This window comes from Haemorhous mexicanus, chromosome 22, assembly GCF_027477595.1.
Source record: "Haemorhous mexicanus isolate bHaeMex1 chromosome 22, bHaeMex1.pri, whole genome shotgun sequence".
NCBI classification, from domain to species: domain Eukaryota; kingdom Metazoa; phylum Chordata; class Aves; order Passeriformes; family Fringillidae; genus Haemorhous; species Haemorhous mexicanus.
The window spans coordinates 8,446,263-8,457,698 of NC_082362.1; the positions used below are offsets into that span (position 1 = coordinate 8,446,263).

At 52.8% G+C, this 11,436-nt stretch overlaps 1 protein-coding gene across 6 annotated transcripts; it reads left to right on the forward strand.

Moving 5' to 3' along the window:
- Nucleotides 1-3,988: 3,988 nt before the first annotated feature.
- Nucleotides 3,989-11,326, forward strand: LOC132337306 (aldehyde dehydrogenase family 3 member A2-like). 6 transcript variants are annotated; one of them, XM_059865756.1, is made up of 12 exons: nucleotides 3,989-4,128; nucleotides 4,804-4,977; nucleotides 5,332-5,563; nucleotides 5,651-5,736; nucleotides 6,613-6,821; nucleotides 6,973-7,090; nucleotides 7,203-7,344; nucleotides 7,505-7,671; nucleotides 7,803-7,902; nucleotides 8,312-8,547; nucleotides 9,488-9,611; nucleotides 9,874-11,326. In XM_059865756.1, exons 2-11 carry the CDS (start codon nucleotides 4,816-4,818, stop codon nucleotides 9,566-9,568), a joined length of 1,533 nt encoding a protein of 510 aa, XP_059721739.1. In that variant the 5' UTR covers nucleotides 3,989-4,128; nucleotides 4,804-4,815; the 3' UTR covers nucleotides 9,569-9,611; nucleotides 9,874-11,326. The 6 variants fall into 6 exon arrangements, with proteins under 6 accessions (XP_059721739.1, XP_059721737.1, XP_059721740.1 ...); XM_059865754.1 differs by lacking the exon at nucleotides 3,989-4,128 and adding an exon at nucleotides 4,178-4,308; XM_059865757.1 differs by lacking the exon at nucleotides 3,989-4,128 and adding an exon at nucleotides 4,178-4,308 and having other exon boundaries at nucleotides 9,994-11,326.
- Nucleotides 11,327-11,436: the final 110 nt, after the last annotated feature.

Below are 11,436 nucleotides of genomic sequence, written 5' to 3' on the forward strand. Positions count from 1 at the left end.
CTGAGTTTCTGTGTCTCTGTGACCAGAGGTGTTAAATTTAGGAAAAAATCTCCACGTGTCTGGGTAAAGAAGTTGCTGAATGCTCCCCCCAGCAGGGCAGGATGGGGCAGCATCCTTGAGTTTTTTATCTCTGGGTAGCTCTGGCACAAAGTGTCCCTGAGTTTGTTTTTCCCTGGCTTTAGCAAGACAATTTACCCTACTGCTTTTTTTTTTTTTTCCTTCAATTTTTTTAAACTTGGATTGGAAGGCAAAAATGCTAAGTAGGATCCTGGGTAACAGCTGTATGATCTTTCAACAAGGTGCTTATTTGTTGCCTCTAGCAAAGGGGAGCTGTTGGGGCTGCCAGAACAGCAAATACAGAGCTAATTGACAAAAGCTGGCAGGAAGTTACAATTCTATCCAAAGTTGACAAAAAATGGGCTTTGTTCACCTCACAGCCTGTGCCCTCTGCCCAGCTGAGATATGCTGTGGTAGCTGCTGTGTGCATATTGTATTTTTGAGTTGTGCTATCAAATTTTCCCCAATTTATTATTAAAAACCCCTCCACTTGTGAGTGGCACATAAAGAGGATGAGGAAGGAGTGAGCTGGGAATGCTAATGATGAATCTAGGAACAAAGCAACAGCCTTAATGCACAAGTCTAGGAGATAGGCTGCTTTTCTCAGGAACTCACTGGGTTTTGTTGGTTTTCTTTCTTTCCTTTCAGGATTCAAGCTCATTCTCCTTCCCCTCTTGCCAGCAAGGCTACAGCTGCACAAACAGGAGGAGAAGAAAAGGGCCATTCTTGCTGGCTGTTTTCAGGAGGAGGAGACCAATGTTCATGGCCTGTCTTTCTGCATAAACTCATTCCACAAAGATCCTGAAGCTGTCCTCTGTCTTTGGCTCTCCGTGCTGAACAGCAGGTGCTTGTTTTTAAAAAATACTTTTTTTTTCCCCAGCCTTTGAAAGATAGAACTTGAAAGGAGAGATTTGCTGTGCTTTTCTAGCTCAGCTCTCCAGCATCTCCTTGAGTGTTCTGCATTTGCTCCACTCTGTCCATTTTACAAAATGTCAGCTGAGGAATCTAAACCACATTTTGATTCTGACATTTGCTGCTTTTCATAAGCAAGAAGTTGAACTCTCAACCCTTCCTCTGACACACAGGAGGAAATCCTGTTCTTTTAACTGTCAAGATGCTACAGGTTATTCCAAGGAGCCTTTTGAGGAGGGAGCTGTTCCTGGGACTGCCTGGGTTTTGCATATTTCTTGCTGTTATCTTGTACAGCTACATCAAATTATTATCCCATCACCTCAGGGTTCAGAGGCAATAACTTGTTATTCACCCATGTCCCCATGCTATGCCCAGCTACACCAAAAAGGGAAACTTCCTTTTCATCTGGAGCAGGGAAAGCTGGATCCTGCTGCTTCCAAAGCTCGTTGAGGCTTTGAAATTCAGATAGGCTGGCTTATGACCTGACTTGTGATCCGCCTCCTTTTGATTCCTGCTTCCTCTCCTATTTTGGGGGACTTTTTAATTTAAATTTTGATCCTTTGACTTCTCTGAGCTCTTCTGGCCACCATCTTTTTTGACAGTCCAGGATACCTTTCAAGTCTTTAAGCAAATCTCTTTTCACTCTGAACTTCCCCATCTGACCAGAGCCATGCTCCTGACTGTGGCTTTTCCCAGAGTGCCCCCACAGCTCCTCCTTTTTGCAGAGGAGTGGAGTCCATCGGGATAACCCCTCTCCTGAGGTCTCCAAGTCAGCTGGAGCCCAGCTGAAGGAAGCCTTGGCACTGCTCCTTGGGACAAACACCTTTTCAAAAGGCTTTTGTGCAGGGCAGGCTCCCCCCTCCTGGCTGCCTGCAAGCCAGCCGAGTGCCAGTGGGGCTGTTGAGTCGTGTTGCAGTCCTTGTGCCAATCATTCCCATTGTTTCTTTGTGTCCCTTTCACATTTTCCATGGCCTGAACTCTGTCCACAATGCAGCCCACAGACCAGGGCTGTGTGTGACACAGTATCTCCTTCTGGCAAATGTGAGATCAGTCCCAGCTTTCAAAACAAGTGATGCCATAAATGAACTGAGCTGCATTGATTCCTGTAGGTTCCTCAAAAACCTCTCCCTGTTGTTCATCTTCTGTACCACTTTTATGGTCGAGTGCTGTTTGGGTTTGGGATCTGGCTGGTTATGTGACCTCCAGAAAACATTTGGAATTTGAGACTAGGCAGACATGTAAGCAGAGACTAAGGATTGTAGCTAAAAGCTTGAAGTTCTGTGAGTGTGGTGTGTCAGCTAAAAGGACATTTATTGATCAGCTGCATTGTTTGGAGGACTCTTGAAACCAAATACTGCACAGTTTATCTTCCAAACCAAAGTCCTCCTTCCCCAGGCTCTGCTGGGTGCTTTTGGAAGCACAAAGGGCTGCTCCCCAGGGCAGGGCAGCCTGTCTGATTGCTGTTAATTGACCCAAGAGGGGAGTAGGGCTACAAGGAGTGAGGGTAGGGGGGAATCTTGAGCTCAGCTTCTCAATAAAACACCTCTTGCTGCAGTAACTACAGATTAGAGGCCCCCCCAGCACTGCTCACCTCCCAGTTCCTCTGGAGTTCCATTGCTTTCCCATAAATAGCTCCCCTTATTGTTTCTTAGTGACTGAATTAAAATAGAAAACACTGCCAGCTCCCAGGCGTGGGGAGCACGGGGTATTCCTCTGTCTCACTCAAGATCCCACACTTCCCTGAAATCCTCGTGTCTCACCCAGATGAGACTCTGCAATGCTAAAAAAGCCCTTCAGCCTCATTCCCTGTCCCCAGCTGGCCAAAATATGTCCCCAACAAGGACCAAAAAGGACTCTCTGCCAGGATGCTGCCTCATTTCTGCAAAGGTTTATCCCCACTGAACGCTGGGATAACGGGAGCTGGGATATCTGCTTCCAGTGTGTGCTGCCAAGTACAAGCAGCACTGTTGTGACATGAAAACCCTCTGGGCTGATAGGTGAGAATTTTACAAGCTCTGGAGAATCCATCCACCTCCCTGCTCGTGCTGCCAGCCTGGGTGGGTGCAGTGCAGCACCATTTCCCCAGGCACAATGTAATGCTCCACGCTGACAGCTCAGGCTTTTACTCTGATTGCAGTACCACTAATCCTTATCCAAATTCCCTTGGGCCTGCACAGAGCTCCATTCTGTGCCTGCAAGGATGCTGACAGGATAACGGGGAGCATTTCCATCAGACAACGGTCCTGCAAGGAACATTCCTACTTCTACCCATTTTTTTTTCAATGCAAACCCAGCTTTTCTCCTTATACCACCTGGAAGGGCCCTGTCAAGCCCAGCCTGTTTTTCCTTCTCATGTTACCTCCTGCACACAAGTTTTAGCAGTTGCTCATGTCATTCTTCCCCACAGCAGGGTGTTTACTGCTGAAATTTGTGCTGCAGCTGGTGAAATGTTCCTGGTGAGCCACAACCACAGCCCAGGACGTGTTAGTGAAGCCAACTGAACACAGAAGCCACGCTTAGTGTTAGGGGGGAATTGTGGTTCTGCACAACCTGAAGCCAAAAGGCACTCCCACCTTCAGAGGGCCGTGTTGATACGGGAAAATGGGATTAAACTTTGCAGGAGAAGGGGTGCTCTGTGGTGGGAGCCCACATCACCTGGGCAGGAGCACCCAGATGCACCAGACATGGATTTAGGGGTTACAGCTGCAAACCGAGGAGTTTTAGCAGTAAAGGCGCTGGGTAAATCGAGTCACGAGAGGCAGCACCGTGCTTTTCCTAGAACAAGTTGTGGCACGTCTATTTTTAACCGGAATGTGCCCAACCTTGCCCGAGCTCCTTTCTCCGCGTTTTTTCTGGCTCTCTTCCCACGCCACGACTGTACCAAGGTTAATTGCACCGTCCCGCCGGGCTCCTCCTGCCTCCCCCAAAGCAGCACCTGCCCGGCTTCGCTGCCCCTCCGCGGCAGGAGGCCGCTGGCAGGGCAGGGCCACCCGCTGCTCCCTGCCCCGATAAGGCTCCGCAGGGACTCTGCCCTCCGCCCCCGGGGCAGCTCCACGCCCCGGCAGCGTTTCACAACCGGCCCGGCACTGCCAGAGCCGCTTCCACCCGCGGAGCCCACGGAGGACTGCGGCAGGAGCATCCCCGAGCGCGGCGGCCAAGGTAGCGGCGGCACCGCGGGGACGCATCCTTCACCCCGCTCCGCTTCCTCCTCCTCCTCCTCTTCCTCTCTCCCACCGGGACCACCGGGCAGGGAGGGGGAGCGGCTGCCCCGCGGCCTCGCCCGTTCCGCTTCCGTCATGTGAGCGGAAAGAGGAAGCGGCTGCGGCGGCGGCGACCCCGGTGGGCGGCGGGGCCGCGGGGGCGGAGGGTCCTGCCCGGGGCGGAGGGCACCGGCCGGGGGGAGAACCAGCGGCTCGCAGCCACCGTGCCGCAGCCACCGCCACGGCTGTCGCTTCAGCGCCGGTGTCGCTCGGGGGTCCCCGCTGTTCCTCGGGGGGTGGGGGGGGTCCCCATCCCGCCGTGTCCTCGCTGGGTGTCGCTCGGTACCGCGGTGCGCTCCGCCCCGCCGGGAGCAGCCCCCGGCTTCCTCGGTGACATCCGCACGCTGCCACCAACGCCCTGCGCCGCTTCTCAAACTTTTCTAACTCGGGAGTTACGTAAGGCTTCAGGGAGATGCGGCGGGATTAGGGACGAGCGGCGGCGGGTTCGCTGCCTGGAGATGGGGCGGGGGGAGCGGCTGGAGAGTGGGAGCGCGTCCGGAGCTCCTGGGGACAAGCCGGGCTGCGCGGCCTCCACGGCCCTGTGGTGAGCTGGGGGTCGCCGGTGTCTCCTCAGTGCTGAGCAGCCATGGAGAAGATGCAGCAGATCGTGGGCCGGGCCAGGGCCGCCTTCAGGTCGGGCCGGAGCCGCCCGCTGGAGTTCAGGATTCAGCAGCTGAAGGCCCTGCAGAGGATGGTGCAGGAGAAGGAGAAGGAGATCCTGGCAGCCCTCAAGGCCGATCTGAACAAGGTCTGGGTCGGGGAGTTTCTCCCATCAGCTGTGCACGGACAGTGGTCGGGCCTGAAGGGAAAGTGGGAAGGCCAGGGGCTGCCTTTGCTGTGCTGAATGACTTTTGCTCTTGTCCCCCTTGGCCTTGTGCCACTGTGGCCTGCGAAGGTCTGCTGCCACCATTTCTGAGGAGTTAGTCTAAGGCAGAACTGCAAAGGCAGTCAGGTTTTGGGTTCTGCCTCACACACCCATCTTTGGCCAAGGATCCTTTGTCACTGCCAGTGACAGACACTTGGAAGCAGCAGGGCTGAGATGGTGGCTGTGGGAGGCGGGGGTGCTTTTGCCATCCCTTCCCCAAACTCCCTGTTGTTTCAGTGTGGGTACAACGCCTACAGCCATGAAATTCTGGGTGTGCTGGGGGAGCTGGCCCTCACCATGGAGAAGCTGCCATCCTGGGCAGCCCCTCAGCCCGTGAAGAAGAACCTGCTGACCATGAGGGACGAGGCCTACATCGGCTACGAGCCCCTAGGCGTGGTGCTGGTCATCGGGGCCTGGAACTACCCCTTTGTGCTGGTCATGCAGCCCCTGATCGGGGCCATCGCAGCAGGTGGGGATCCAGCAGGGCCCTGGGGTGGTGGCTGGGTGTGGGACAGAGGATTGGTGGCTCAGTGTCCATGCTGTGTGTGCCCTGCAGGCAACGCTGTGGTGGTGAAGCCGTCGGAGGTCAGCGAGAACACGGCTCGGCTGGTGGCTGAGCTCCTCCCACAGTACCTGGACAAGGTGAGTGTGGCCCCATGCCTGACATGACTGTCTGGATCTGTCCTGCTCTAAAGGGCTCCTGCAGGTTCGAGCCAAATCCATTGCCTGCTCCCTTTAAAGGAGGATAAGCAGGAGGCACAGGAAGGGTTGAGTTACTGTTAGAGTCCAAAGGTACATTGACAGATTCTCCCTGTGTTTGTGTATGAGCTTACATAACACTGCTGCAGTGTGACAGCCTATTGGACACCCATGACCATATGGAGGGGTGTGTATGTACTTCTCTCTGCAGGAGCTGCTCTTTTGGAGCTGTGCTGGGGATGCCCTTAAGTCAGCACAGGTTCTGTGGGATGCTGGTGGTGCCTGGCTCTTCCTGAGAACTGGGCACTGTGTGTTCCATGGCAGCATGGCCTGGGTTTTCATGTCCTGCTGAACTGCACTAGTAGGAAGAGGCGTTGTTCCTCCTCCTCTTGCCTGGCAGTTCTGTCATCCCTTGCACTGTGTCACAGAGATAGGCTGTTGCTGTCCCTGCACAGGGCCCTGTGGAGTTTCCTCCAGGGTGTTAGCGCCTTCTCTAGGGTGGGAGGCAGGAGCAGGGGAAGGAGGCAGCCCTTGGGAGAGCCTGGCAGTCATATGTGCCCTGATTCTTCCTGTGTGGCAGCAGCTCCACAACCAGACTCAGCCCTGGCCTCAGCTTTTATTTCTTTTAGCTCATGTGGCACAAAATGGGAAACAAATCTTCATTTCAGGGGAAGGAGCAGAGCATATCTCTGATACCACTCTATTTCATCCCTGTCATGAAGTAGGCCACAATAAGTCTGCCCTCTGCCATATGCAGGGCTGCTGCCTTGGTGTAAGTGCTTTGAATCAAGGTAACTCTCAGGCTCGTTTGCCCTGCAGGAGCTGTACCCTGTGGTCACTGGAGGAGTTCCTGAGACAACCGAGCTGCTGACCCAGAGATTTGATCACATTCTCTACACTGGCAACACTGCCGTGGGCAAAATTGTGATGGCAGCAGCTGCCAAGCACCTGACCCCTGTCACCCTGGAGCTGGGGGGGAAGAGCCCCTGCTACATCGACAAGGACTGTGACCTGGCTGTCGCCTGCAGGTCAGGTTGTTGCAGCCTTGATGGACCCTCAGCAGCAGGGCAGGGGGACATCTCTGGGCCAGCATGCCCAGCTCAGGTGCTGGCAGCTGGGCTGAGGGGTGGGGAAGGGAGTGAGCATGGAGCAAGCATGTCCCTTTCTCCCTTGCCACAGGCGGATAACGTGGGGCAAGTACATGAACTGTGGGCAAACGTGCATCGCCCCAGACTACATCCTGTGTGACCCATCCATCCAGAGCAAGGTGGTGGAGAACATCAAGGCCACTCTGAAGGTGAGGGAGGAGTCCCTTGTGCTGTGGGGATTGTCCCAGGTGTGATTTCCTGGAGCTGTGGCTGCTGGAAGGTGTGCTGAGCACTCTTGTTTCTGCTGTTCCCTTTTCTCAGGAATTCTATGGGGAGGACGTGAAGTCATCTCCAGACTATGAAAGGATCGTCAACCAGCGTCACTTCAAGAGGGTCAAGAGCCTGCTGGAAGGGCAGAAAATTGCTCATGGAGGAGAGACTGATGAGGCCTCCTGCTTCATAGGTGCTCCTGGCAGCTGCTGTGGAGGGGAGGTGGTAGTGGGTTCTTTGTGGGGTCTGTTTGTCTGTGCCTTACTTGGGTTATGTTGAACAGCCCAAGGTGATGTGATGGGCCAGGTCTGTATCCTGCTCATGCTGTTCTCTCATTCTCCCATTTGCCTCAGCACCAACCATCCTCACGGATGTTTCCCCGGAGTCAAAGGTGATGGAGGAGGAAATCTTTGGGCCAGTGCTGCCCATTGTGACTGTGAAGAGCGTGGAGGAAGCCATTGAGTTCATCAATGGTCGGGAGAAGCCTCTTGCCCTGTATGTCTTCTCCAACAACAAGCAGGTGGGTCTGGGCTGTGCCAGAGGAGATGAACTTTGCTGAAATGTAGCTCCCTTCTCAGTATGCTGTTACTTGGTCTGGTCTCTTCTTTGAGCCTTTTTAATCTTCTGGTTTGTTTTTTTTTCTTTTTCTAGTTAATCAAGACAGTCATCTCAGAAACCTCCAGTGGTGGTGTGACTGGAAATGATGTCATTATGCATTACTTCCTCTCAACTTTGCCTTTTGGTGGTGTTGGTAAGTTACTGAAGCTTCTTAAGAGTTGGGACTTAATGCACAGTGTTGTTCCCAGGGAGCAACAACTCATGGTTTGTGTCTGGATATCCCTGTGCCTCCTGTAGCTCAAGAGTCTCTGTGCAGCAGGTCTTCATAATAATTAAAGTTCTGGCAGTGCATTAGGACAGGGGCCAGGAGGGAAAAACCTTTGCCTGTATTTTTGGAAAGACTGAAGCATTTAGTGCAGCCTGCTGGGGAAGGTGCATCAAAACCATTAGCTGCAGTCAGAGTGACTGGTGTAAATGAGGTGAGGAAGAAGAGGGTTGGAGTACAGATGAGAAGTGCTGCAAGGGAAGGCTCAGTTGTCCTCAGGTGGGCAGAGTTCAGGCTGGCTGAGCCTGAGGAGTGCCCTCCTGGCTGTGTCCCTCAGGGCACAGCGGGATGGGCGCCTACCACGGCAAGCACAGCTTCGAGACCTTCTCGCACCGCCGCGCCTGCCTGATCAAGGACCTGAAGATGGAGAGCACCAACAAAGTGCGGTACCCACCCAGCAGCCAGAAGAAGGTGGACTGGGCCAAGTTCTTCCTGCTGAAGAGGTTTAACAAGGCCCGGATTGGGCTCTTTGTGCTGGCCCTGCTGGGGGTTGTGGCAGCAGTGATGATCAAGGTGAGTTTTGGGTCTTTGCTGTCTGTGGCAGTGCATGTACAATTTACCTGATCTGTTCTTTGCAACTGCAGCCCTTTTATAAAGCCTGGCCTCTTTTTCTTCTTGAGATTTATGATATCTGTCCCACCTTAAATTCTTACCTTCTCACTCTTGCAAGCTGTCTGTAGAATAGGAATATCCCCGGAGAGATCTCCAGGCTGCTGTACTCCTTGTTGCTCTTCCCTGGTAGGTGACACCCGTGGGATGCTCCCTCCAGAGGCAGAGGTTGGTAGTTTTGGACTGGTTAGGTGTGGCTTCCATTCCAGGGCTCCCTTCAGCAGCGTTTGAGCTGCCTCACAGCCCAGCGAGCTGCAGTCTGTGCAGTGGCACCCTGGAGAGGGAAGCTGTGTCCCAAAGCTGGGGTCTGTGACAAGCTCTTGCTCCCCCTCACCCATTGCAGCCCCTGTGTGACCTCAGCTCAATTATTCCCATTTCCTCCCTTGTTTCCAGCTGGGTAGTGCGGAAGGGTGGGATGTCCTCTCCTCTCTGCAGGAGGCAGAGGCTTGCAGGAGGCTCAGGATGCCTCCTGAGGTGGGGGAGCAAGATCTGAATCTCTAAGCCCTATCAGTGCTGGTTGTCCATGTCTGACAAACCAGACACTACATGTGCTTTCACTGATTGCTCCGTGGGGTTTACTGAGCTTAAGGGAGCAGCTCCTGAGGGCACAGGAGGAGGCAGGGTGGATCAGAACTCTGCCCTTCAGTCTGTGTAGTTGCTGCTGCAAGGAGACACTCAGGAGCCCAGCATCCCAGGGGAAATAACCTGCTCACATAACCCAGGAGGAGATTTAAGAGCCAAGAACTGGCTCAGGCCTCGAGGCAGCAGCCAGGGAGGCAGGCCCTGTGTAGGGCAATGAAAGGGGGGAATCTCACAGCATCTTGAAATCATTTGGGTTTCTCAGAGCCACCAGTCTGTGCTGAAGAGAAAAGCCCTCTTGGTTCTGCTGGCTGTGCAGAGGCTGGGCTGGCCCAGTGGGTGGTAAGGAGGAGCAGGTTTCAGAGCACTGCTGTGGCTGCCACAGTGAGGTAGGAGCCTTTTTCTTCTCCTGTGTGTAGACCTAGTCTGAGATTGGGAAAAGCTTTATAGATGAGTGAATGTGGGGCTGAGCCAGAGCACGATGTTTTCCCTGGCATCTGAGATAAGCAGTGCATGCTGAGGGGCTGGAGAGCTGCACGCTGGGGAACCCCCTGCCTGAAGGGGCTTTGCTTCAGGCTGTTCTAGAATGGGAATTGGTTTTGTCTCAGCAGATCCTTCACAGGGTGTTGGTGTTGTGTTTTGCTTTCACAGGTGGTTAACTGATGAAGAGAGGAGAAGGTGCCATGTGCTCATCATACTCTGGGTGCTCGCTTTGTGTCTGTTTCCTTAAGCTGGGAAGTCATTCTTTTCTTTTGTTCTGGGTGATTTCAGTGAGCTGTCGAGCACACAGAGTAGCCTTAGAGAGGCACTAACCACAAGAAGGCTCAGATTCCTGTTTACTTAAAAGCCATGCTGGAACAGAGGGACCAGTGGGGACAAGCTCTCCGAAGGAGGACTACAGAGCAAGAAATTCCAGTCCCTACCTCCACCCCGTGCCATGCAGAGCTTCCAGAGACACACAGTGTCCTGCACCAAACCACTCACCTTCCTTCACTGACCAAGAGGAGCTGAAATTTCAGCAGTCCTTGGGTTGAGAGTGTTTTCCCTGCAGTTTTGGGGATGTTCTGAACACCCACCCTCCTGGTGACAAGCCTGGGACCAGCTGTGCTGCCCGATGCATTTGGCCAAGAGTGGTGGCTGTGAGTGAACCCAGTGAGGTTCCCCTTGCCATTTAATTGAGGTGAAACATTCTCACATCTCTGCAATCCAGGATTATCCACAACTGCTCAGGGGCTGCTTGCTGGGCTCTGTGTTTCATCATGTGCCTTTAGCAGTTATTTAGCAGTTAGAAAATGCCAAAGGTGATGCCTGTGCTGCCTGTGTTGTGCTGATGAGTGTCTCATGCTGGAGCAAAAGAACTTTCAGGCCTGTTCAGAGAAGTGGGAATGACAGATACCTTGTGGATCAGCCCAGCCCCACACAGCCACTTGCTTTTTCCCTGTGGGATGGGGAAGAGAATTGGAAGAAAGTGAGAAAACTTGTATGTTGAGATAAAAATAGTTTAAAAGGTGAAGTGAAAACTGGGCTTGCAGGCAGATCAAAGCAAATTAAGGAATTTGTTCATTAATTCCCCTCATCAGGCAGGTGTTCAGCCGTCCCCAGGAGAGCAGGGCATCATCACACCTGGTGGTGACTTGGGAAAACAAACACCAGAACTCCCAATGTCACAAACCCAAAACAGCACCGTCCTTCTATGAAGAAACTTAGTGTCTAACACAAAAATTAACTTCATCCCAGCTAAAGACAGTACAAAGCTGTTCCTGATCAGGTTCCTCCAAGGCAAAACAATAACTGGAAGAGTGTGTGTGCTCCTTCGTGTTTGAGCTTTTCAGGATTCTGTAATCTTGCACTGGGGGATTATGTGGGGCTTGTTCTAGCTTGGGGGAAGGATGCTGAAGGTATTGAAGGTGAAAGAGCCTTAGAACTTTTAATGTTAAAGCAAACTGAAAAAATATTACTAAATGCAATTACCATAGAGTAGAAAGTTATATTTACTGTGCAATAAGTGGGATTTCTTCATGTCTGGTGAAAATCCATGTGCTAAGCCTTTTTGATGATACATTTTGCAAGCCACTAAATAAACACTGAGAATTTAAATAATAAACTGAGTGTGGTAAGTCCTTGCAGTCTCCTGAGGAATCCTGCTCTGCTGGTCCCAGCTCTGGCCATGGCTTGTCTGCATGGCACACAGGTGTTGTGAGGTATCCCTGGCAC